Raw genomic sequence first — 26,118 nt, forward strand, 5'->3', positions numbered from 1 at the left:
TCGGAGGATGCACAGCCCACCAGAGCCTGAAAGGGGAAGACTGGGCAGGATCTCGCGTGCCTTGGCTTTCGGGGCTCCTGAGAGGAGCCCTCCAAGAACCCCCCAGAGCTCAGCAGCCTGCAGAGGCCACTGGAGCCCAGCCTCCTGACCTGCAGCCCGGCTTCCCCACGCCCCCTGCCCTCTGCACGGCTGGTGCAGAAGTCGGTCCCCGTCCCTACAGAGGCCAGGAAGCCACCAGGAGCCCTGGCAACGGGATGAGGGCGGCCACCTGGTGGGCAGGGCGGCCCGGCCACTGCGACCTGGGTCCCTCTAGCCTTTCACGCTCGCTGACAACTGGACAGAGGCCTCCCTGTCTCCCAGGCGTCCTGCATCCTTCCGAGTAAGTCAGTGGGGCCACAGAGGTTAACTCCATGTAAGCAAATTAATAATGTGATTTATGGTCTGTCATGGACTTTGTCGTTCTTACAGAGGAATAGTGGCAATTTAATCTAGAAAGCCTGTAAATCTCTAAAGGGTAAAATTAAACATCCGAGCTAGCAAGGCCGGGACGTGGCGGCAGCAGCCTCCTCCCACAGAAGGTGTCGGGCTCCATCCTTCCTCCCTCCCCACGCCTCCTGGCAGCACCCCCCCTAGAGCCCCCCTCGAGCCTCAAGGCACCCCTCCATGTACCTCCCCCGCCCAATCCCCACGCCCTCCCCCCGTTCTCATCACAGCCTCCTTCTCATCCTTCACCACCCCTCCGGCGGCCCAACTGGTCCTGAAGCTGGGTGATGCAAACACCTCCTAGATTCAGCTGGACAAGGGCGGGTAGAGTGCGTGTCACCCCACCTGCTCTGCCCCCAACCACAGCAAGACTCCCCCAGACCTCCAAGGCAGCTCAAGCCCCTGACGGTCAGGACCCGCCATCTCCTGCTGACCTGCCCAAACCACATTATCAGGCTGCCAGACACTCAGCTCCACCCCCATACCGGGTCCCCCACTCCAGGCTGGCCCTTCTGCCTGGAGGCTCTTCTGGCCTGAGCTCTGGACGGGCAAACCCACTCACTCTTCCAGGATGGGGTTCCTGACCCGCACCCCCCATGCCGGGCGCTCAAACCTTCCAGCCTGGGCTGCTCCGGGAGCACTTTAGAGCCAGAGGCAGCCTTGGGCTCCGATGCCTGCCCGCATTCTACGGCAGCCCCCCTCTCGGCTCTTCTCTCCTTACTCCAGTCAGCTCTTGACAGGGACTGGGAGTGATGGAACAGAGAGGGCGCTCAGGAAATACCTGTTGGATGGACGGACAGATGGATGGATGGACAGATGGAGCTCCCAGCAAAGGGGCTCGGGGGCTAGCATTGCAGTGACTCAAGAGATCAGAGGGCCGGGAGGCGGATGCCTGGGGTGGGGAAGGGGTTGCCATTTAAGTGCCTGGCGCCCCTTTATTTCCATTATTAGACAAGTCATCTTATACGACACATGAGAGTAGCAACACACGCAGAGTGAAGGCAAAGGTTCCCAAAGCGAGGAGCGGGGAGCACGATGCCACATGCAGGGGCCCCCACAGCAGCTCCCCCATGAAGTCGATGCCAGCGAGAGGCACCTCTGCCTCTGGGCGCGGTCACAGCCACTGAAGCCACACAGTCCTCACTGCTGATTAAGCACAAACCAGCCTGTGATCACGAAGAAAACCGTTATTTAATGAAATGCAATTAACTGAAAAGCTGAAATCTCTTAAAGCCCGAAGGAGAGACACAATCAAGAGTTCTTGGTCTGGAGGGGCTTTTGCTGTCAGAGTTTCCAACCCAAGAAACAGCACAGAGATATCCCCCCAAGAGCAGGAAGCAGACGGCACGTCCACTCTACCACACACTGGCTCGCTCCTGTCCGCCACCCGAAGGGCAGGGAAAGGTCACAGGCAGAATCTTCACGGCACACGTACACGGATAAAGGCATGTCCAGGAGGGGCCGTAGGTCAGGCCTGCCTCAGGGATTCACGATCTAGCGGTCAAGGCCAGGCAGGCAGGGCTGGGACCCGGGGCCAAGACCCACTGTCCAGCAGTCAGCCACCAGCTCTCACTGCGACCAGCGGGGACCAGCCAGAGACCCAAGGTAGCACCTGGTGTCTGAGGCCTGGCAGGCGAGCTGGGGACACGGACACACACACACACACACACACCAAGCCTGGTGACTGGCACCACCCAGGCACTCTACTGTAACAAACGCTCACACACACACATCTGGTCGCGCTCCATCCTCACCACAGCTGGTGGTGCCCCTAAGAGGGTGCCCCTCTTAGAAGGAGTCATTTGAACTCCCAACAGCCACGCTGGCTGGCTGGCCAGCTGCTGGAGGTTTTCTGGAACTTCCGATTCCCCACCCCTGACAGCTGTCACCAGCTCTGGATAACATGGACATATGTCAGAGCACATGGCCCGCTCATAACACCAAAAGACTGAGGAACGTAAACCGTGTTTTATTTGAGCAACGTGCACGCTTGCTGCCAGAGGGGTCTGAGAAATCCATCATCCTTAATGTAGGCGCTCACTCAGCAAACGGGTCTCCTAGTTTCGAAACAATGGATTTTTCCAAGTCAACTGATAGACAAACTGGGAAAAACTATACACTCCATTTTTAAATGAAAATTAGCGGGGCCCACAACAGTTCAGAGAAACACATATTTATTTTTTGTGTGGTTTTTTTTTTTTTTTTTTTTTTTGCAGTACGTGGGCCTCTCACTGTTGTGGCCTCTCCCGTTGTGGAGCACAGGCTCCGGACGCGCAGGCTCAGCGGCCATGGCTCACGGGCCCAGCCGCTCCGCGGCATGTGGGATCTTCCCGGACCGGGGCACGAACCCGTGTCCCCTGCATCAGCAGGTGGACTGTCAACCACTGCGCCACCAGGGAAGCCCAGAGAAACACATATTTAGAGCTGCCTTGCTTGAGAATCCATTCTGCGAATGTAAAACCAATACAATGAGAAATAAATATATATATATTTTTTTTAAATACAATTATACATATATATGTGTATATCTCCCAACTGAAAATTCTAAATGCCAATAGTATGCTCCTACTCACTGACTGTTGACTAATTAAAATTTGTCCAGAACAAGTGCCTGAACATTTCAGAGTTGATTCCAGGGGCAGGAAGTGCAAAAAATCCATGGTACTTCCGAGTGAAAAAAGGAAAACACCTTACCAATCCACCAACAATGTTAGCTATTGCCCTGGGTGGCAAGCTCCCAAGCCCTCTTGCTGTCCCCATGAAGGGCTCTGGGTCACCTGTGACATGTCCATTATTCTCCAACCGCCAACCAGAGCTCAGGGCAACGGGTCACCACCATCAGATTTTCTAGGCACAGGTTGAAAATGAACCCCTGTACCCATGATATAAGTCGTCACAAGTCCTAGTCACGCCCACCCAGTTTAAAAAAAAATCTGAGGGGGCTTCCCTGGTGGCGCAGTGGTTGACAGTCCGCCTGCCGATGCAGGGAACACAGGTTCAAGCCCTGGTCCGGGAAGATCCCACATGCCGCGGAGCAACTAAGCCCGTGCGCCACAACTACTGAGCCTGTGCTTTAGAGCCCGTGAGCCACAACTACTGAAGCCCACTCACCTAGAGCCTGTGCTCCGCGACAAGAGAAGCCACCGCAATGAGAAGCCCGCACACCACGACGAAGAGTAGCCCCTGCTCGCTGCAACTCGAGAAAAGCCCACGCGCAGCAATGAAGACCCAACGCAGCCAAAAATTAATTAATTAATTAAAAAAAAAACAAATCTGATGCAAACTGGGCCCCAGTGGGACATGGGGGGAGTAGGGAGGATGGAGGAGATGGGGGAGTAGGGCGGGGGGGTGGTCATGGGGCTTTGTGCTCTCCGTCCAATACCAGCGCTGCCCTGAAACAGCAGCCCCCTCGGGCAAGTCACAGCTGCCTGGTTCTCAGCCTCCTCACTGCCAGGTGAAGACCTGTCTCTCGGGCTTGGCAGGAAACTATTTAAAACAGCTCATGCAGAGGGAGAGAAGGCAACAGAAGTGCCCAATGACGTGTGTTTAATTCCAGTTTGTTTCTCCATCCAAAACCACCTTCGAATGCCAGCGTGCTGCCGTTTTCAGAAAAACCACAAGATGCAAACATCTCTGTGGTCAGGAGACGCCGGCATCTCAACCCCGTATTTTTTCTTTCTTAATTTTGATCCTTTAGACGCAAAAGCACAGGTGCAGCCCCTTACACCAGAATGGCACTTTACACTCCAGGAAGCACTACGTTCTCTCACTAGGTTGTGCGTGAACCTAGCAGAGCTGACCCTTCGAACTCTCAGTAGAATAGGAGAAGCCACAGCAGGCCTAGGGCCACCAGCACCGCACAAAGCTCTGGTCACCACGTACCAGTATCTCAAATCAGTTCAACGCTGGATCTCGTCTGGACCTCAAAACTATCTCGGCGAGAGCTGTCATGCACATGTGACAGATGCTGAGAAAGGCTCCCGAAGCCAGTGACTCGCCCAAGGCCCTCCGGGATTAGTGGCAGAGCCTTTCTCTTTATAAAACCAGAGCGCCTTCCCCAGCAGGGCCAGAACACAGGCAGGGAGAATCAGGTGGGGGGAGACTGGCAAACAGGGTCAGGCAGAGCGGCCGGAAGCCTGGAGACGTCGGGTCTGACATAAGGGAAAAGACCAGTTTAGAAACCTCCAGATGGAGGAGAAAGGGAACCTGGCCAAGTGGGGCATCAGACTTCCCTGGTGGCGCAGTGGTTAAGAATCCGCCTGCCAATGTAGGGAACACGGGTTTGAGCCCTGGTCCGGGAAGATCCCACATGCCGCAAAGCAACTAAGCCCGTGCACCACAACTACTGAGCCTGCACTCTAGAGCCTGCGAGCCACAACTACTGAGCCCAAGAGCCACAACTACTGAAGCCCGCGCGCCTAGGGCCTGTGCTCCGCAACAAAGAGAAGCCACCACAATGAGAAGCCCACGCACTGCAACGAACAGTAGCCCCCACTTGACACAATTAGAGAAAGCCCGCATGCAGCAACAAAGACCCAACGCGGCCAAACAAATAAATAAAAAGAAAATAAAATATTAAAAAAAAAAAGAGGGGGCATCATTCCCAGCACATCCATAACCCAGCTGACTGCAGGGACAGCCCGAGTGCAGAACATCCAGACAACCGAAAAATCCTAAAGGGAGTTTCTGTGAAGGAACAGAATGCGCACTCCCGGGGCTGGATGGCCTTCCTGGCCACGCTGTCTTCTGGCCTATGAGACATCTGACCTGCCCCCCACCATTCCACGGCTCTCTCCTGCCTATCCACTGTGGGCAAGGCTCTGTTCTAGGCTCTGGCAGTGAATCCAGCTTGGTTCCGGCGCTGGGTCTTGGGAAGGGAGCAGCGGGGTGCCAGGCTTGTGCTGGAAGCAAGCATGATGCTCCTGGGATTTCATTCATTTGTTCATTCATTCATCCAACAAGTACCACTGAGGATGTACGAGGTGCCAGGCACTATTTTTCCTCCGGGGATACAGAGGTCAACAAAGTCTCTGTGTTGGAGCAGTAAGAGACAGAATAAACAAAGTATATAAATAACAAACGGTATTTGGTACTAAGAAGAAACACAAAGCAAGGTTAACATGAAAGGGGGAAGTGATGCTAATTTATGTAGGGTGGTCTGGGAGCGGAAGTACAGACAGAGAAGGAAGTGAGACAGCAAGCCAGGTGGACATCTGGAGGAGGCATGTGCCAGGGAGGGGAAGGGCAGGTGCAAAGGCCCTGAGGTAGGCAGGAGCTTGGCAAACTTGGTGACCAAAGGATAAGAGGGAAAGAGCCCATATTCATCTGGGATGATCAAGGATGGACACAGGACCCCAGGCTAAGGTGGCAGGTGGGGATGGAGTGGGGACAACGCAAAGCAAGCCTGGGCAGTGAGTCTGCCTGACCAGAGCCTGGACAGTATGGTTGGGAGTCAGGAAGGGAACTTGAAAAACAATCAGGCTGAGGAATGTGGGTATGGAGTGGGCACTGGGGAGCCACTGCGGGCTTGAGTGACAAACACCAGACCAGCCCACCCTGGGACGCCCTGCAGCTGGCACAGAAATCACAAGTCACACAGCAACAGCACCCACCAAAACGGACGGGGTTCCCAAGCAGACTCAGGAATCTCGAGCCCCACAGAGAGAGCCCAGCTGCATGACACTGAGGTCACTGCCCTCCCTGGGCTCCCTTGTCATCCAGGAGGGCAGGGAGAGCGGAGGACTGGCTGCTGGAGAGGCAGCGAAGACGGCGCCCACAACGGCTGACTCAGCCTGTGCTCTGCTGGACCCGACCCAGGGGGTGGGCGGGGTCTCGGGAGAGGAAGGGGCCAGAGAATCCCCTCTAGGGGGACCGACCACCGACCATCAACCGGGCACCAGAGCCCCCACTTGGCAGGCAGTCATCTCAAACATGACCTATGTTGGGGATGGAGCCGCATGGCGGTCAGTGCCCACGCCACTCCCCACCCCAGCAAGGTCAGGGCTTCGTGAGCCCAGGCTCTCGCCCACTCTCTCAAGGCCAGGCTGCAAGGCAGGCATGCTGCTCTCTGCCACTTGTTCCGCAAGGCCTTGAGGCCAGCTCAGGGCCTCTGTGCCCACCTGCTCCTAGCCCTCCTGACTCCCCTGACAATAAAGGATTCTCCACGACTTCAGACCCTAGTGTCACCAGAGGCGCTGACCTGTTGAGGTTCTGGGTCAGGTGTGCGGGGGGGGGGGGGGGGGGGGGGGGGGGTGTGTCAAGGATGGGAAGGCGGGGCGCCCTGGAGGCGCTGAGGCCTGGAGGGGGCTTGTGCCTCCAGGCTCTGCCCCCACCCTCCCCCAACAGGCCGCAGGGGACACCCAATCAACAAAGCCTGGCTACCACCACACGTGCTTCTCCTCTGAATTCCTCAGCTGTGTCTAGGAAACATCAAGGTGTTTTAGCACTCCCTCTCAGTTTCAGGGGTACGACTGGTGTCTTTGACAATTATCTTTTATTTTTATCCAGCATTTCTTAGCTCAGTTGGCAAATTGGATTATTTATGCGCCTCCATTTCACAATCCATCCCCACCAATTATTCCTGTGAAACGAATTTTTTTTTTTTTAAAAAAAAGGGTTAGAAGTAATCAAGAGAGAGTCATGCAGACAAGTTAACAAGCCACAGCTTGAGCCCGGGGTGCTCAAGAAAGCAAGCAAGGTGCAAGAGTAAGAAACTGACCAGCCTGCCAGAGCCCACTCCGGCTCTCACGCGCTCACACACACACACACACACACACACACACACACACAAACACACACACTCACACACACTCACACACACTCACACACACTCACACACACACACCCCATCTGGTTCAGCCCACACTTCTCCCAGGCAAAGAAGCCCAGTACCCTGGAGACAGAAAGGCAGGCACTGGGGGAGGGACACAACCCTGCTCCCCAACCCATGAGCAGAGGTCTGGAGAGACAGGGCACCCCACAACTAGTGCCACCATGCAGACCTGGCCCAGCCTGGAGACCACTCCAAGGGTCTCTCTGCCAGTCCTGTGGTGCCCACCAGGGAGGCTGCCGCTCAGCAAGTTGACCCCCAGCCAGCTCCAACTCGCCCTGGACACCACCCAGAGTCCCAGGAGACTACAAGCCGCGGTCATTCTCCGCTCAGGAGGCCCCCCTCCTGAGTGCAAGTGGAGGCAGTATGGACAGCCCCCCAGGAGTGAGGGCACAGGGCAGGGGGTCCTGGCAGCTGTGGACTGGGAAATCCCCGTGTCCCCTGCAGGATGGACACCACCCACAAGAAGGCGAGAGACGCCCCACCTCACCTCACCAGAAAGACCACTAACCCAGAGGCCTAAGGAAGGAGCTGCCCACCAGGTGCTGGGTACCCACAGAGCACATCAAATGTGAACCCCAGGAAAAGCTGTCCTGTTCCCACCCTCGAAGCTTTCAGGTCATTATTTCTAAACCCACTGTTTATCTCAAAGGCGGCAGGGGGTGGAATTCTCAGAAAGGGGACAGAGCCTGAAGAGGTCAGGGACAGCTCAGCCCACAGGATGAAGGGAACAAAGGAGATGCCCGGTTTGGGGTACCTGACCGTCCCCACGGCCATTTGTGAGTTCGCTTAACCAGATCTGAGGCTGGCCCCTGCCTGGCCGTATCCGAATAGCTTTGAACAAAATCAAGTCTTCCTTCTGCAAGTAAATACTAAGTTGAGACCAACAGGCTAATCTCAGCCTCCTCGCTCCGCGAGGCCCCGGCTGGGTGGGCCCCTCGAGACCCTCCCTCGGCACCGGCACCGGCTCCAGGGCAAGTACGTCCCCGGCTTTGGCACACCGAGGCCCGCCCGGCGCACAGCCCAGCTCGGGGGCGGGGGGGGCTCGCCGTTCGCCTTGACCATCAGAAGCCCAACCTCCCAGCAGCAGCCTGGCCGGGGTGGTGGAGGGGTGGGAAGGGAAGGGGCTAGGACGGTGGGGCAGGTCCGCGCCTCGCCCCCAGCCCCGCGCCGGCCGCCCAGGGGAACCTGGCCGTGGAATTTTTAATTGAGGAGTTTCTCCAGCTGGGCCTCGTTATAAAGGGAAAACGGGGAGGGCTGGAAGACCGGAGCTCGGCTTCCCAGGAGGCAGGGAACCCAGAAACGACCCTAAACTGGGGAGTTGCCGCCTGGCACGGGGACTCTGTGCCAGCGCCCAGCGGGGCCGCGGAACGCTCCAACGGCCCGGCCAGCCCGGCGGGACCCAAGCGGGCAGCCACCGCCGGCCCGCGCCCGGCTCCGCGCCGGTCGCCCCTCGCCGCGGCACCCCCAGCCCGGGATGCGCGAGCCGCCGGCTCGGCCCCGCCGCGCCCGCCCGCCGGTCCAGGGGACGCCAGTCTGCTCCCCCCGACCCCCCGGCGCCCCCCGCGCCCCAGCCCCCCGCTCCCGCCCGGGCGCCCTCAGACTGCGGCCGTGGGCGGGTCGGGCGGCCCGGACTCCCGCTTACCTGGTGCGGGCGCGGGGCCGCGCGGTTACACTGCCGCTCCGGCCGGCCGCCGCCTCTCCGTCAGCGAGGCCGAGCGCCGGGCCGCCGCCGCAGCTCTTTGTGAGCCGCGCACCGAGATGCTGCGGAGCCCGGGAAGCTGGATAGCAGCGGGCGCGCCCCGGACGCGGCGTACGGCACGCAGGGCCGCCCCTGCCCGGCGCACGCGGCGCGGCCCGCGGGTGCACCCCGCACCGGCCTGCGGCTGGCAGCCCGCGCCCCGCCCCGCCCCGCCCCGCCCCGCCCCGGCCTCGCCCGCGTCCCCAGCCGGGCGAGAGCGCGCGGCGGGAAGACAGGGAGGAGGACAAAGATGCGTGCGTGCCCAGCCCCTTCCCCTGAGCCCGCGCCGGGACAGTCAGAGGGCAGGAGGGCGCACCTGGGGTCCGGATGCTGCGGGGCCGGCTTCGGGGCTGGGGGCCCGAGCCCAGCTCTGGAAGCCGCGGCCCCCCAACCGCCCCGGGTCCTGGGGAGCACACAAATTCTCGGGCGCGCCCGGGACCTGCGGGATAGGGAGCCGTTGGGGTCTGATCCTCCGGCGGGTGGAACAGGTGACAGCGAGGCTTTCTTGCGCCCGCACCTGCCCTGGGCGCCGCGCTGCCCCCTGGCGAGCTCCCGAGCGCGTTCGGCGGAGGGGCCCCGGCGACCGCGCCCGAGCGCTCGGCCCCGCGCGGAGGCGTGGCGAGAGGGAGCCCTAGGCCAGAAGCCCTGGGGGGATCTCGGCCACGGAGAGCCCCTTCCGGACTGGAGGACCCCTGCTGCCTACCTGCCGCAGATCCCCCAGTCGCTGGTTGCATGCCAGATCCCTGGGAACCATCCCATCACCCCGTTTCCAATGTCCTGTGCTGCCTTGGCCTCGACCACTGGCCTCCGCTCCCCCAGGGCCTCGCCCCAGCCCTTTCCCTCCTTGCAGTCCTGAACGGAGAGGACCCAAACCCTGTCCACTTCCAGCTCCCCACACACATCCCAAGGAGAGGAGGTGATCCACCCTACAGTGGGAATAATCCCCCTGGAACCCCCTGAAGGATATGTTGGAGACGCTGGTGTCACCTTTGACCCCTCTGGCCATTCATTCGGTCCCACACAGTCGTGTAACCTGCGGGCTCCACCTGGAGTAGTGCGCAGGGTGCCTTGTCGGTCCGAGCCGGGCTCTGGTGACTCCCTCGCTCAAATCCTGATTATTTGCCTTCTGTTGTCTCTTCTTTTGGCTGGATTGGGGTGCCACTGCGGTGGGGGCAGTTCTGAAGAGGGAAGAGGAAACCTGCGTGGGCCTCATCCTGCTGCCCTGAGCAGAAGGCCTGGGACAGGCTGAGTCCCCAGCCGGACCAGCGCAGACTTGGTGTGGACTTGCTGTGAATGGGCCCTGTGGGCCTGTCTCCCTCCCTGCTCCCCAGCTCCCTCTGGCAGCCCCAGCAGCTCACAGTGACCCAGAGGGCCTGGGCCTCCAGTTGGGTGGGAGGGGGGCAGAGGTGTGTCCAGGTAGTGCAGCTTTGCAGCTCAAGTGCCAAAAGAAGGCCACAAAGGCAGAGCCCAGAAGCAGGCCAAGGGCAGGTTCCTGACCCATCCCTCTGGCCCCTGAGGTAAGCTGTCTTTGCTGTTTGTGGTCCCCTCTTCCCATGGGCAAGCTCTGGGCCAACCAACAGGGTGAGACCCCAGCGCTGCACACAGGAGCCCCAGTGGCTGATGTTCACAGTCCACGGGGTCAAAGGCACAGGCCCGCCCCAGCCTCACTCAGGACTCCTGAGTCTGCCGGGCTCCAGCCAACCATCTCTTTTCAGAGGATTTTTAGAGAATTTTGGAGTAGGGAAGGCTCTTCTCCGTATTCCACGAAACTGAAAAGCTGTAACATAAAAGATTGTTAAATTTGACTTCATAAAAATCCCTGCCTGGCAATCACCACCATAAGCAAAGTCAACAACAAACCGGAAGCAAAATATTTGCAACTCATTTCACCAACAGTCAACTTCCCTAATATGTCGATAGCATCTAGAAATAGAAAAAAGGACAACTCAAAAGAAAAAATAGACAAAGGTAAGGAGCAGAGAGTTCACAGGAAAGGAAATACAGATGACTTTTATACATCTGAAAAGATGTCCTCCTTATTCAGAATAATAAATGCAAAGTAACACTATACCTAGAATGCCATGGTTTTTGCCTGTTAGAGACCCAGAAGTGCAATAACACAATATGTTCCAGAGGGCAAGGGGAAACACGAACTTCAGCACTTCTGGGAAGTGTAAATCAGCACAACTTCTATGGAGGAATATTAGATCACTTCTATCAAAATTACAAATGTACAAGCCCTTAGACCTAAGAACTCTATTTCTAGGAGGTTTTTTTTTTTTGGCTGTATTGGGTGTTCATTGCTGTGCATGGGTTTCCTCTAGTTGCGGCAACCGGGGGCTACTCCTCATTGTGGTGGGCGGGCCTCTCATTGCAGTGGCTTCTCTTGTTGCAGAGCATAGGCTCTAGGAGCGAGGGCTTCAGTAGTTGTGGCACGCGGGCTCAGTAGTTGTGGCTCACGGGCTGTAGAGCACAGGCTCAGTAGTTGTGGTGCACAGGCTTAGTTGCTCCATAGCATGAGGGATCTTCCAGGACCAGGGCTCGAACCCGTGTCCCCTGCATTGACAGGCAGATTCTTAACCACTGTGCCACCAGGGAAGCCCATCTAGGAGTTTTTAAACATGTATACCACACATGTGCAAGCTAGCCATATTATTTTTCAGAGTTATTCACTGCATTATTGTGTCACAAATAACTGCAAACAGCCTCGGTATTCTTGACTGGGGGACTGTTAAAAACGTGAGGGCACATTCAAACCCTGAAATACAAGGAGAGAACAAGGAACCATATGATGAATTAACATGGAAGTTTCAAGATAGTTTGTTAAGTGAAAGCACAAAAAGCAGAAGATGTGATCAATGTACCAACGTGTGTAAAAACAGAAAAGGGAAAAAAGAGCGAGCATACACCTGCTTGTGTGCCATCATACAGCCTCTCTGGAAGGATCACAAGAAACTCATAAATATTGGTCGCCTGTGGGAAGGAAACTGGTGGCTAGGGCAGGAGTCACAGGAAGACTTTTCACTGATTACCTCTTCTATTTTTGAAGTATATAATATTATTATCTATCCCAAAGCAAAATTTTTAAATTATCATTCAAAACCCTGGTTCTTAACCCTTTGGAGAATAACAGACATCTGAAATCCCTGGTCCCTTTCCCCAAGGGAAGGAAATAGACCCCATCTGATGCCACTAAAGTGGTATCTTCCATAGCATCTTAATCCAAACAAACTTTTTGTCCAACCCAATAGATACCTCCCTGGCTGTAGGGTTGAACCACTGGTCTTGCTCCCTGTCGCCACCTAGTGGCAGTATTCTTGAATTGCAGGCTTGGTGCCCGTCCCCTTCAGCCAAGAGAAGCTCCCCAGCTAGGCAAGAATTCCCACAAGGCAGGAAAGTGGAGCCAAAAACCTGTCAATTCCTCAGCACTTGGCATAACTTAGTTTTTACAAATAATGCACACCTTCCCTATATAGGGCAGAAGACTAATGCTCTGCCTCATAGGCTGGGGAGGACATTCCCAAAAGGCAGAAGGTTAATTTTTCTTTCATTCCCCCCCTGAGTATGTTAGTGGATTTGATTGACACACACATGCCCTCTCTCTGTGGGGTCAGCAGAACCGCTCTCCATAAGTCACCCCTCGGCACAAGCCTCATTGGGTCTCACCTCTCGTCAACACCAAGCACTTGTGCTCATCTTCCTTACCCCTTCATCCTGTGCAGTCGAAGTGCCTTGAACCAGGAGCCAGGGGTCCTGTATTCCAGCCCCAGCTAAGACACCAGCCAGGACAGGGCTCCAAGTAGGTCACCTGGGGCTTCCTTCGTATGGTTTCCTCCTCTGTTCAGGTGAGCGGGTTGACCTCAAAAATCCCCAAGGTCCAGGATGGAACCACCCCCATGGAGGTCTTTGATTCTTTTACCCTCAGGACTTAAGTCACTGGGGAAATTCACTAGAGTGAATTTGAGGGAACTCTAACCTGTTAGACTTATATCCCATTCTAACAGGTTTTTCCTTTACAGAGACAGAGGGAGGTAGTATGGAAATGCCTTTGCCAACCACGGAAGCAGAGGACCTTCCCCCAAAGTAAATACTGTTGATTTTTTTGACCAACTTCAGGACGTAGATTCTGCCCCCAAATTCAGGCTTTATAGCAATAGGTGGATGATTATAACTATGAATCCTCTGGCTCCTGACCCTCCAGATTCAGACCTTCAGTGACCACACAGAATGGGCTGCAGGACACAGGTATCCACGGAGCAACGTGGAGCAAGGGCCTCACCCTCGGGCGGGCCTCTGAAGAGGGGTCCACCACGCAGGTGCTGGCGTGTCTAGAAAAAAGCAGAGGTTTGTTGTTTTTGTGAGAGAAGTTACCCACTGCATTTTGATAAAGGTGGGGACAAAAATTTCACCGCAGGGCAGACCTCCTTTATTCTAGAGACTCTGTTGTGTAGATGATAGAGGGGAAGTAGTACAGGCCGTAAGGTGGGGATGTAGCTCGTATGTGAGGGATGGATGGTAAGTAGATGACATAGTGAAGACAGCTGGGTTGACGTCATAGGACAGTACCTTGAGCGAGTCTGATGACAAGGAGTGGGACGTGGCATCACCACCAATGTGAGTGGGGGACAGAGTGTGGGCAGATTGTGACAGGTGTGAGGCTACTCCTCGACACTCCTTATTATGTAACTTGGGTCAAGTGGGGAGGGTGTTGGAGGTGGGTCGTTCTTCACACGGAGGTCAGACTTCTTGGGAGGGACGGGCCAAGACTCCAAATGCTGTTCTCCAAGACACAACATGAAGGCAGACTCGTGGGGACCCGGATGAACAAGATCAAAGCCTGGAGGGGCAGGAGCACAGAGGGGCTGGGGACATAACAATTCCCCAGGGGAAGGGGGCATCTAGGCAGGACTGCAGGACCCAACCTGAGAGTTCCAGAGGGGTCTGCTTTGGGCACGGCCAGAGAGGGTGTGTTTGGGAACCGGTGGGCAGGCAGGGGGCAGAGCCCACTGTGGAACTCCATCACAGTGGAGCCAGGAGGGCTGTCTGGACCTGTCTTGAAAGCTCACCGTGGGTGTCAAGGAGAGCATTTGGAAGGGATCTGAACCCCCTCGGCAAGGGATGGCTTAGGACAGCTTCCTGCTGAGGAGCAGGTACAGCATCAGTGATTAACAAGATAAGCCCTCGATTTGTGTAATATGAATGTTCTCCAGGTGGCTGTGGTCCCATCCGGTTCTCAGAGTCTCTTATTCCAAGTGGAGGAGGGAATAACTGAAAAAGAAAAAAAGTGTGATTTTTAAAGTTATGTATGTACATGGCTTCTTGAAGAGAAAAAGACCAGCACTTTAAAATACCAACTAAACTGGATGGATGATTTCGTGCCGATCCATGCTGTTTTCATTCTGTGACCCCAGACTTCCCTCAGCCCTCCAGCTGTGATTCCTAGCTGTGAGTATTGTCCCCAAGCCAGGAAAATCAGAGAAGAGGTCGGCCACATTCCTGGCTTTGATACTTCAAAGGCAAGGTCTGGGGCTAGGAGAGAAAGGGGAGCACAGTCCCTGCTGTCTGTCTGGGGCTGTGACTCTCAAATTGTGGTTCCTCTCCAGTCTGACCTGGTTAGAAGTGGAAATTCTCAGACCTCACCCCAGACCTCCAGAATTGGAGTTTCTTGGGGACAGAGCCCAGAAACCTATATTTTAACACCCTACAGGTGATTCTGCTGCACGTGGAAGTTTGAGAACCACCAGCTGAGGGGCTCCCCAGGCCTCAATGTGCAGCAGTGGAGGAAGGACAGGCCAGGGGCTTCCTGGGTGGAGGGGCCTGGGGCGGCAGCCTCGCAGAGCTCCCAGGGAGCAGGCCTGGGGAAGGCAGACGGCGCCCCCAGCTAGGGGCCCCGGCCCAGGACAAACTGAGCTGAGACCTGGAGGTTGACCAGAGATCCAGGAATCACAGGCACCTCAGCAGATGCCAGCAGGGAGGGCTGAGCAGGCAGGAGAGGAGACCCTCTCGGTGCTGCCAGCCTGAGACAGAGGACCGCCCCGCCCAAATGAGGCCCCGATGCTGCTCCCACACTGTCATCCCCACGGCAGTCTGCAGCCAGGTTTGGCTCCTGGCCTCTGAAGTCTCACTATTTAGTGGTTTCAACAGACAAAAAGCTACTGTCAAGAGAGCAGCTTGACCACGTGCTGAAATCTTTCCCTTCTATGTAACACCTGTGTAGAAAATATTGTTAAAGCAAAGTAATCCATTCATAGTTAAGACTGGAGTCAAAAAAGAGAAACTCCTTGGACTTGAAATGGTAAATCTTTTCTTTAAAAAGAAAAGGAAAGGAAAGAAAATGCACAGGAGAAGCAGGAGAGGCTGTAGCCATTTGGAGGCTGAGGCCCAGGTCTGATGTTGGCTGCACAGTGTTGCCTCCAACTCGCTGTCTGCTTGCAGGGAGTAGTTTACAACTCAGAACACACTGGGGAGAATTCTCTCATGGAAGGTCAGTGCAGAACCAGAAATTAGCATATACCTGAGGAAATTTTATACCATGAATGTGAGACAATACAATTAATGAAAGAACCAAGGGAACAGTGATAATAGAGCATCTGAAAAGGACTTTAAAATACATATACCTCAGAGAAATAAAGAAGGAATTGTTACAAGAACAATTTCAATACTTGGAAATAAAAAAAAGTAATTACCGAAATTAACAATTCAATACATGGGCTGAATATACAAGGTGTTGAACAGAAATTGCAAAGAGTGATGTGTGTGCATGCATGCACGTTCATCTCTCTCTCACACACACACACACACAAAGAGTGAAACTTCAGCACATCAAGGATAAAGAAAAAAGAGACAAGTGGGACTTCCATGGCGGTCCAGTGGTTAAGACTCCGTGCTTCCACTGCAGGGGGCATGGCTTTGATCCCTGGTTGGGGAACTAAGATCCCACATGCTGTGCTACCAAAAAAGTAAATTAAATAAAATAAAATAAAAAAGAAAGAAAGAAAAAGAAGAACAGGACAAGCTGCCAGAGAAAACAGATACATCACAAATTACTTATACATAAATAAAAATTAGACTACGTCGGATTTCTTGTTAGCAGCCTTTGGTACACAAAGATAATGAATAAGAGCTTTAATGTGCTGAAGGAAAATACCTGTGTAATTTGAGCACTGAATTCCATACCCAGGAAAATTATCTTTTGAGAGAGAGAATGGAACAAAGAAATTTTCAGACACACTTAGAGAATTTTCCACCTTTGCAGAAAGAATTACTAAAGGATAATATAAGGAGAAAAGTGAATCCAGGAGGAAGTAATAAAATGCCAGAAACATTAATGAAGATAAGTCAATAAAACACTTTAGTAGGGACTTCCTTGGTGGTGCAGTGGTTAAGAATCCACCTGCCAATGCAGGGAACACGGGTTTGAGCCCTAGTCCGCGAAGATCCCACATGCTGTAGAGCAACTAAGCCCACGAGCCACAACTACTGAAGCCCGCATACCTAGAGCCCGTGCTCCGCAACAAGAGAAGCCACCACAGTGAGAAGCCCGCACACCGTAACCAAGAGTAACCCCTGCTCACCGCAACCATAGAAAGCCCGCGCGCAGGAACGAAGACCCAACGCAGCCAAAAATAAATAAATTTATAAAGAAAAAAAAACTTTGGTAAATTTAAATAAGCTTTGATTTGGTGCAGTTGGGAGAGTGTCTCTGAACAGCAAGCTGGGAGTGAAATCCTCTGGGAGGGGAACAACAGAACCTCTTCTGGCTACTTCAAGTAGAAAAGGAATCTATTAAAATGACATAGGATAAATCGCGGAATCTGCAGGTGGGCCAGAGGCTCGTGCTTGAGGCTATATGGCAGAAGCAGTGCACAGACAACACTGCAGGACCCCACACAGGAGAATTCCTGTGATGCCTGTTGCCACCTCTGTTAGTCACGGGCATGTCAGCTCTCTGTATTTCAAGCTGGATGTCTACCATTACTGCGGCTGGAAGGGGTTTCATGGTGCTTACTTCTTGAGCTCCCTTCCTTGAATAAAATCTTATGGGGTCTGACTGATCACACGCATGTGCCCTGGATGCAAGGGAGGCTGAGAATGTGAGTTTCTGGTTTCTGCCTTGGGGAGGCATGAGCTCAAAAGATAAGAAGTTCCTCCAAACTTAGGAACTTAGGAAAGGTGTTAAGAAGATGCTGAGTAGCCCCCCCAAAAGATGAAAATGTTCTGCTATGGGCAGGAAAATAAAGTTTAAAAAGAAAAACATTTATCATTTATTCAATGATACAATACATTTATACAACGATTATATATCTGTTAGGAAGTTGATGACCCACTCAAACTGGGTAATTTGAAAAGAGTTTATCAACACTGATTATTTGAAAGGAAAATAAACCTTTTGCAATTATGATAAGAAAGATCAACAATAGGGACAAAAAGGGATGAGAGATTATGACTATATACACAAGATACTTTTAAAAATCATAATACGTAAGAGATGCATTGCCGGTATTAAGAGGATGGAGTTCAGATTTATTTGCCTCCTCCTATTATAAATCACCCTGAAAAAGTAAAACGTCAGGAAACAGAAATATGAAATCTATTTCAAGTAAAGGAGACTTCTCTGATCCTCAGCCACAGTATGGGAAGATACATAAACATGTGTGTGTGTATGTGTGTGTGTCTGTGTGTGTGCACATGTACTTTTCCAACTGAAAATTATTTTCAAATTGGACACAAAGAAAAAAAAACAAATTTAGTTATATTCTGCTTGTAAAAGACACGTGCTCAAAATGCTTGAATACACTACATATAAAATAGGTAAACAACAAGGTCCTACTGTGTAGCACAGGGAACTATATTCAATACCTTGTAATAACCTAAAATGAAAAAGAATATATATGTATAACTGAATCACTCTGCTGTACGTCTGAAACTAACACAATATCATAAATCAACTATACTTCAATAATAAGCAAACAAAAAACCAAACTGCTTGGAAACAAAAAAATTGATAGTAAAAAGGACTGACCAAGCAAAGACTAACTAAATGAAAACAAGTGTAACTATATTAATATCAAAATAGACTTTAATGAAAGAGTAATAGAGAGAGAGTTTATCATAAGTACTACAAATTAAGTTGGCTGGTAAAACATTATTTCTGAGTGTGTCTGTGAGGGTGTTTCTGGAAGGGCTTAATATTTGCATTGGTGAACTGAGGAAAGAAGATGACCCTCCCCAGTGTGGGTGGGCATTATCAAATCCTTTGAGGGCCCAAATAGAACAAAAAGGTGGAGGGAGGAAAAATTCACTCTCTCTGCTTGAGCTGAGACATCCGTCTTCTCCTGCCCTCAGATATCCACACTCCTGGTTCTTGAACTTTTACACTCAGATTGGGACTTATAACACTAGCCTCCCAATTCTCAGGCCATTGGACTTGGGCTGAATTATACCAGTCTTTCCTGGTTCTCCACCTTGCAGACAGAATATCTTGGTACTTCTTGGCCTCCATAACCATGTATATACATGTATATATATGGGTTCTGGAGAACCCTGACTAATTAATTCACTCATCCATGATTTAAAAACATCTTAGCAAGCAAAGTATAAAGCATAAGTTCCTCAACTTGATAAAAAAAATTTACAAAAAAATTTACCACTAACATCATACTTAATGGTTAGAAACTCAAAGCTTTCCTGCTAAGATCAGGAAGGAGACAAGGATGTCCCCTCTCACCACTTCTTTTAAACATTGTATTGGAAATTCCAATTATGCAATTATACAAGAAAGGGAAATAAAAGGTATACGGATTGGGAGGGAAGAAATACAACTGTCTTTGTTCACAGATGATATAATCATCTATGTAGAAAATCCAAAAGAATTGACCAAAAAACCCTCCTGGAACTACTAAATGATTATAGCAAGGCTGCCGTACACAAGGTTAATATTCAAAAGTCAATTGCTTTACTATAGCAGCAATAAACAAGTAGAATTTGAAAATAAAAACACATTAACATTTACATTAGCACCTCCCAAAATGAAATACTTAGGTATAAACCTAGCATAATATGTACAAGATGGATATGAAGAAAACTACAAAACTCTAGTGAAAGAAATCAAAGATGACCTAAATAAACAGAGAGATATTCCATATTCATGGAGAGGAAAAAATATTGTCAAGATGTCAGTTCTTCCCAACTTAATCTATACATTCAATACAATCCCAATCAAAATTCAAGAAAGTTATTTTGTGGAAATCAACAAAGGGATTTTAAAGTTTATATGCTGAGGCAAAAGACTCAGAATAGAGAACTCAATATTGAAGGAGAACAAAATCATAGGACTGACACTACCTGACTTTAAGACTTACTATAAAACTATAGTACTCAAGACAGTGTGATATTGGTGAAAGAACAGACAAATCAATGAAACAGAATAGAAAGCCTAGAAATAGACCCACATAAAGACAGTCAACTGATTTTTGACAAAAGAGGAAAGGCAATACAATGGAGCAAAGATAATCTTTTCAGCAAAGGATGCTGGAACAACTGGACATTTACATGCAAAAAAATTAATCTAGACACAGATTCTGTACCCTTCACAAAAATTAACTCAAAATAGACTATAGACCTAAATGTAAAACTATAAAATTCCTAGAAGAGAACACCTAGGTGACACTGGTCATGGTGGTGATTTTTAAAATACAACACCAAAGGCATGATCCATGGGAAAAAAAAAAAAAGAACTGATAAGCTAAAGAAAGAATTGATAAGTTTGACTTTATGAAACTTAAAAACGTCTGCTCTGTGAAAGAGAATGTCAAGAAAATGAGAAGACAAGCCGCAGACTGAAATATTAGCAAAAGACAAAAAGGATAAACATAAAGGATTGTTGTTCAAAATATACAAAGAACATTTAAAACTCAACAACGACAAAAACTCAATTTAAAAATGGGAAAAAGGCATGACTGGTCCCTCACCAAAGAACATATATACATATATATATATATATATATATATATATATATATATACATACACACAGATGGGAAATTAGCATATGAAAAGATGCTCCACATCCTATGTCCTCAGGGCAATGCAAATTAAAACAGCAAGACATCACTACACACCTATTAAAATGGCCAACATCCAGAACACGGACAACACCAAATACTGGCAAGGATGTAGAGTAATAGGAACTCTCTTTCGTTGCTGTTGGGAATGCAAAATGGTGCAGCCACTTTGGAAGACAGTTTGGTAATTTCTTACAAAATGAAACAAATCCTTGATATTTACCCAAATGAGCTGAAAAATATGTCCACACAAAAAACTGCACACTGTGTTTACAGTAGTTTTACTTATAATTGCCAAAAAGTGGAAGCAACCAAGGTGTCCTTCAGTAGGTGAATGGATTAACTGTGGTACATCCAAATGATGGAATATTACTCAGCACTAAAAAGAAATGAGCTCTCAAGTGAAATGAAGCCAATCTAAGAAGGCTAAATACTACATAATTCCAATTATAGGACATTTTGGAAAAGGCAGAACTATGGAGACAGTAGAAAGATCAGTGGTTGCTGGGAAAGGTGAATATAGAGAGAACAGAGGATTTGTGGGGTAACAAAGCTATTCTGTATAATATGTAATGATGGATACATGTCATTTTACATTTGCCAAAACCCAGAGAATGTATAACACCAAGAGTGAACCCTAAGGTAAACTATGAATGTTGATGATAATGATGTCAGTCTAAGTTCATCAACTGTAACAAATGTACCATGCTTGTGTGGGTGTTGATAGTGGGGGAGGCTATATATGCATTTGTGGGGCAGGGGTTATATGGGAACTCTGTGCTTTCTGCTCAATATTGCTGTGAACTTAAAGCTGCTCTAAAAAATAATAAAGACTATTTAAAAGGAAAAAACATAAATGTTCTACACAGAAGAGTCAATTGGATATGTCAACAATTTCTAATATATAAACTCTAAATTATAATTTTGATGAAAACGTAGGCAATCATGTATTTTAAAATATTATCATACTGAAAAAAATTGAATTTTTCAGAAAAATGCAGTAATGAGGTCTTGTAGATAGATATGGCTAAGGCATTTATTAAAATATCTGAATAAGTATTGTAATAAGAGTAATTAGTTTGCTTGTTTTGTTTTTAATGTTTGTAAAAGCCATATAAAGGTTTTAAAATTATGTAGATGTAGTGGATAAATATTTTTAGTTTTCAGAAATAACTTTTCAGTGAAAATAGTTTTTTCTTAACTAAAAAAAAACCCCCACCATTATAATAGATTCAACTTGTTACACAATAATAATTTCTTTGAAAATGTCATTGAAAAGGTTTTTTTTGTTTCTCTGCTCTGCCAACCAGAATCACCCTGATCTAAGTGTTTTTTCCATAGTTCTGGTTCCTGTTTGCTTGTTCACATCTGGACAGACTGATCTCTCATGACTCTCACTGAGAAGTGGAAAAGAACATTCCCAGAAGCCTCTAGAAACCTTTATTCACGCTCTTTGTGCAGATACAGATCACACACTGTGAACCCGTCACTGGAAGGGTGATGGAATGTAAGTCCAACTTGGGGACTTCACCTGAGGCCTTATCTGTGTGTGGAGAGGGACTAAGCACTGGTATCTAACAAAGTCAGGACTCTATTAGGGAGAAAATGGTGAATAGAGGCTAGGAGGCTATCGATAGAATCTACTACACGTCATATTTTGCAAACATTGCTACCAAATTTTATTCTGCTTATGAGATAATTTTATTGTCAATTTATGAATTAAATTCACAAAGTGAACTTTATAAAACAGATTACATATTGTCATTCAGCTCAATGTTTGTTATTTCCCTGAAACTCCCTCTTTGACCCATGGGTTATTTAGAAGCATGTTGCTTAATTTACAAGTTTTTGGAGATTTTCCTGTTATCGGTTATCGATTTCTAGTTTGATTCAGTTATGATCGCAAAGCATATTTTACATGGTCTTTTTATTTTTTATTTCATTTTTTTGGCCGCGCCACATGGCTTGTGGGATCGTAGTTCCCTGACCAGAGATTGAACCCGGGTCCCTTGCAGTGGAAGCACAGAGTCTTAACCACTGGATCACCAGGGAATTCCCTGGTCTTACTTGTTTTAAATGTTAATGCTACTTACATTTAATGTAATTATTGATATGTTAGGATGTAAGTCTGTCATTTTATTGTTTTTTCCTGTTTCCCCTTATCTGTCTTCAAGTGGGTTATTTGGACATTCTTCAATATTCCATTCTGAATTATCTATATTTATGAGTATATCTCTTTGTTTAATATTTTCAATGGTAACTCTAGGGATTGCAATATACATATGACTTTTATTACAGTCTACTAGTAGTAGCATTTATCTCTTCAGGTGGAATGTTGAAACTTAACCACCATTTAAGTCCCTTTATCCCCGTCCCCCCGTGATACAGTTATCTTAAATATTACCTCTACAAGCATTGAGAATGTCAGATAATGCTATAATTTTTTATTGTAACTTCTAAACGACAAGTATAACTAGATGTTATACCTGTCTTCCATAACCACAAGCTCAACGTGCGCACACTACTCATCACTCAACATCTAATCATCCATGAATTTAAGACCAACCACTTTCCCATACATTGTGCATTCCATACATACATCTGTGATCCCTGAAATTCATCTGATACTTGTTTCTCTTTGGGAGTCCGACCAAAAACCTGATATGCCTCTAACTAAGCACAATCTCTGAGATCTATATTCCTTTCCCTTTCCTTTTCTTTTCAACTCATTCATGTTGTTTTATAAGTACATTTAGTTCATGAAGTAGTTTTCCCAACTGGACCATAAATTTCATGGCAGTGGGTTTCTATTCATTTTGTATATTCTTCTAGGACCTGCTGTGGTATCCTAGTACTTGACAGATAACTACAAATTCCCTGCCCTTTCCATGTTTACTGATTTTAAAAAAAATTCATCTATCTATTGCATCCACTAGATCAGGCACCAAATCTTCCACAGAACTTCTTGTTCATACATCTAGCACTAGCACCCAAAATACTGGCCCATAAGGAACTTGAGCTGCTCCAGAAGAGCAAAAATTCTGAGGTAAAAACTCCTTAACCTTAAACCTTTGCTCTAAAAAACTCTCTGTAACATCCTTAGAAATCACTTTGTCTCAGATATGTAGCCATGCACAGCTGTCAGGTGTCCTCTGTGCATCCATTCTTACACACACACACACACACACACACACACACACACACAGTACTCAATTACCCCGTTTTAGAACAGGAATAATTTATTTCTATGAATATGATTTTAATAATATTCCATAAGTACTTAGTAATCAAAGTTTTCTCCAAATCAGGAAAAAAACCAAAGTAATTAGCAAATATTTTATGTGTGTGTATATATATATATACACACATATAATTTTTAAAAATCTCTTTCTGTGATTAGATTTAACTTTTAAGTGATGGAAGCAGTGAAGAACTCAATGCCAAAGCACATTTTGATAAGGCTTTTTCAGGGCAATTAATTTAATTTCTTGAGAATAGAAGTCACACTTGCTCCAGTTCCACAAGGACTCCACCACAGTCTTTAGGATGGAGAAAAATCACTGGTTTTCCGTGTGCTCCTATTTTGGCCTCTTCACTTAGAATACGAATCTTCTTGTCTTTCAAATCCATCACAGCTGCATTTATATTATCCACCTTGAGAAAAGGAAATAAATAAGAACACATTTGAGATCATAAAAATACCAAATTATAATACCGTAAGGCTTAGAAGAAACTGCGAGCTCTCTGCCTTTGGGCAGAACCATTCTTAAACCAGCACAGAAATAAGCTTAATACTTCTAGAGAAGGAGAAGTTGCTAAATTTTCCTAGGTAAGCAAGCACAATGCTTAAGAACTTTCACCATTAGTAAACATTTCTTACAACCTAAATAATGTATGCTACACTTCATAGCATGTTCGTCTAGCAGTATTGTTGACGATACTGCATAAATTGTTTTTCCTAAGAGCCTTGGGTTCTTCATTTATAAGAGGGACATGAGGCCTGCCATATAAATGGCCAAGAGATTAAAATAACAGATAAGAAGCTTTGAGCACAGTTTATAGAAGGTACTCAGCAAATATGAGTGCTTCCCTGATCTCCAAACCTCTCACCTGACAAACTGTCTGGTTATTACTTTTGAGATTAGAACTTCATATACATGAAAATCACTATTAAACTGTCACCAAAATGTTTTTCTCCATTCTAAAAAAATGCAAACATTTATAATTTTGCAAGTCTTTTCTAAAACATTTCTATTTTCTTCATCCTTATTAGCAGTCTAGGAAAGGAGCAAATCTGTTTCTAAATACCTGATGGAAGAGTAATTCTCCTCTGTCTTGGAAAATCATCCTCCTAGACTTGGAGCCCACTAAGTGGATAGAAAGGGATAGTAAGAATCCCTGTATTCCTAGCCAGTCATACATCACCCTGGAGTTTAATGATCTAATAGCATTACAAACAATAATAAAAAAAAATCCAGAGAGAATAACACCCATGTACCCAAATATAGATTTAACAAATGTTCATATTTATACAATCTTACTTTCAAAGAGCCCAGGATTACATACTGGATTCTAAAACTGGTCAAACCACTGATAAGGATACTAAATGTTACTATAAATAAACTATAATTTCTTCAGAGTACATTCTACTTGTACATTCCTGACAATGTTTCTTTTTAAACCTGATAGCTATTTCAAAGTCATGCCCAGACTATGATGTTCATTTCATGCTATTTTGAAATAGCTGGTCTAGTCTCATCTTTCTCAGAACAGTAGGATTCCTGATAGCTTCCCTTTTTGTATCTGCATATAATGAATTTCATTCTACTGAATTTGACTTCTTTTTCCACTTTCCCAAAGTTAGTCTAAATTCAGTCTTTCCATTTAAAGATAATTTAAAAATTATACAGTACATGAAAATTCAAACATACAGGTAGAGCTAAGAACCCCTTGACTACCACTAACAATACTTCCTGCTCCAGAGGTAACTACTGCCGTCAGTTTGATGTATGCTCTTCCAAATCTTAAAATATATTTATAATCCTTACATATGTATGAAGTAGTAAAGAATCTGGTTTTGTCTACGAGGGATCTGGCCTTGACTTCTGGGAGATAATTTTTGTAACCTTGATAGGAGTGTCTTTGCCCTTGACTTGTGGGAGATAACCTATATAACCTGATAGGAGAGTCTCTGTTTAGGGTAGAAGCTGACCAATCTGGATCTTAAAGTAGAGCTGGCCATCATAGTCTTAGGGTAGGGGCTGGCCATGCCAGAAACCATGTGATTTAAGGTAGGAGCTATGGGTCACACGGTATCAGCTGATCTGGAGACTGAGTTGAACCATGTGGGCAATCAATCTATCGACCATACCTAAGTAGTAAAGCCCCAAGAAAAATTCAACATTTCAGTTTGTGTGAGCTTCCCTGGTTGGCAATAGTCAAGGCATACTGTCACACATCAATGCCAGAACGGTCACGTGTCCTGAGGAAAATGGGAGCTTTGCACTTAGAGCCCTCCCAGACGCTGCCCTCTGTGTTTCTTCCTTTGGCTGTTTTGGTCTGTATCATTTCTCTGTAATAAACCATAAGAATGAGCGTAATAGCTTTTGGGGAGCTCTGTGAGCATTTCTAGGGTGTTATTGAGCATGAGGGTGGTTTTGGAAAACCCTAAATTTGCAGATGATACCGAGTAACGGCGGTCTTCTGGAGGACCGTGTGTCCTCTAAACTTGATAGCTGGCTCTGAACTTTGCAGTCTGGCTAACTAACATGTATATCAATTAAAGTTTATATATATACACACACACACATACACACATACATTGTGTGTGTCTGCATATGTGTACAGGGGTACATGATGCTTTCTGTATGCATTATTTGTATTTGCTTTTTTTATGTAATATATCTTAGCAATTTTTTCATGTTAGTACATATAGGTCAACAACTTTTAACCTACTACATAGTGTCCTAACTAATTACTTTATAGAAATACGAAAGGTGACCT

At 48.0% G+C, this 26,118-nt stretch overlaps 2 protein-coding genes across 10 annotated transcripts in view; both read right to left on the reverse strand.

The window, feature by feature from the left end:
- Positions 1–9,852, reverse strand: part of APBA2 (amyloid beta precursor protein binding family A member 2) — a 204,146-nt gene extending 194,294 nt beyond the window's left edge. For 2 of the 5 annotated variants that reach the window (XM_049705676.1, XM_012536190.3), the window contains exon 1: positions 8,958–9,164. The gene's annotated coding sequence lies outside the window, so the exon portion shown is untranslated. Of the gene's footprint in view, positions 1–8,957; positions 9,165–9,369 lie in introns of those variants that run through there. The other 3 variants (XM_033403017.2, XM_049705675.1, XM_049705674.1) reach the window with 2 other exon arrangements.
- Positions 9,853–13,477: 3,625 nt separating this feature from the next.
- MCEE (methylmalonyl-CoA epimerase) overlaps positions 13,478–26,118 on the reverse strand; it is a 35,925-nt gene continuing 23,284 nt past the window's right edge. For 2 of the 5 annotated variants that reach the window (XM_049705718.1, XM_049705719.1), the window contains exon 3: positions 13,478–14,321. In XM_049705718.1, the coding sequence (XP_049561675.1) occupies positions 14,073–14,321 (249 nt within the window). In that variant the 3' untranslated portion in view covers positions 13,478–14,072. Of the gene's footprint in view, positions 14,322–23,332; positions 23,770–26,118 lie in introns of those variants that run through there. The other 3 variants (XM_049705716.1, XM_049705717.1, XM_004278357.3) reach the window with 2 other exon arrangements.

The sequence above is a fragment of the Orcinus orca genome, chromosome 2, assembly GCF_937001465.1.
Source record: "Orcinus orca chromosome 2, mOrcOrc1.1, whole genome shotgun sequence".
Classification (NCBI taxonomy): domain Eukaryota; kingdom Metazoa; phylum Chordata; class Mammalia; order Artiodactyla; family Delphinidae; genus Orcinus; species Orcinus orca.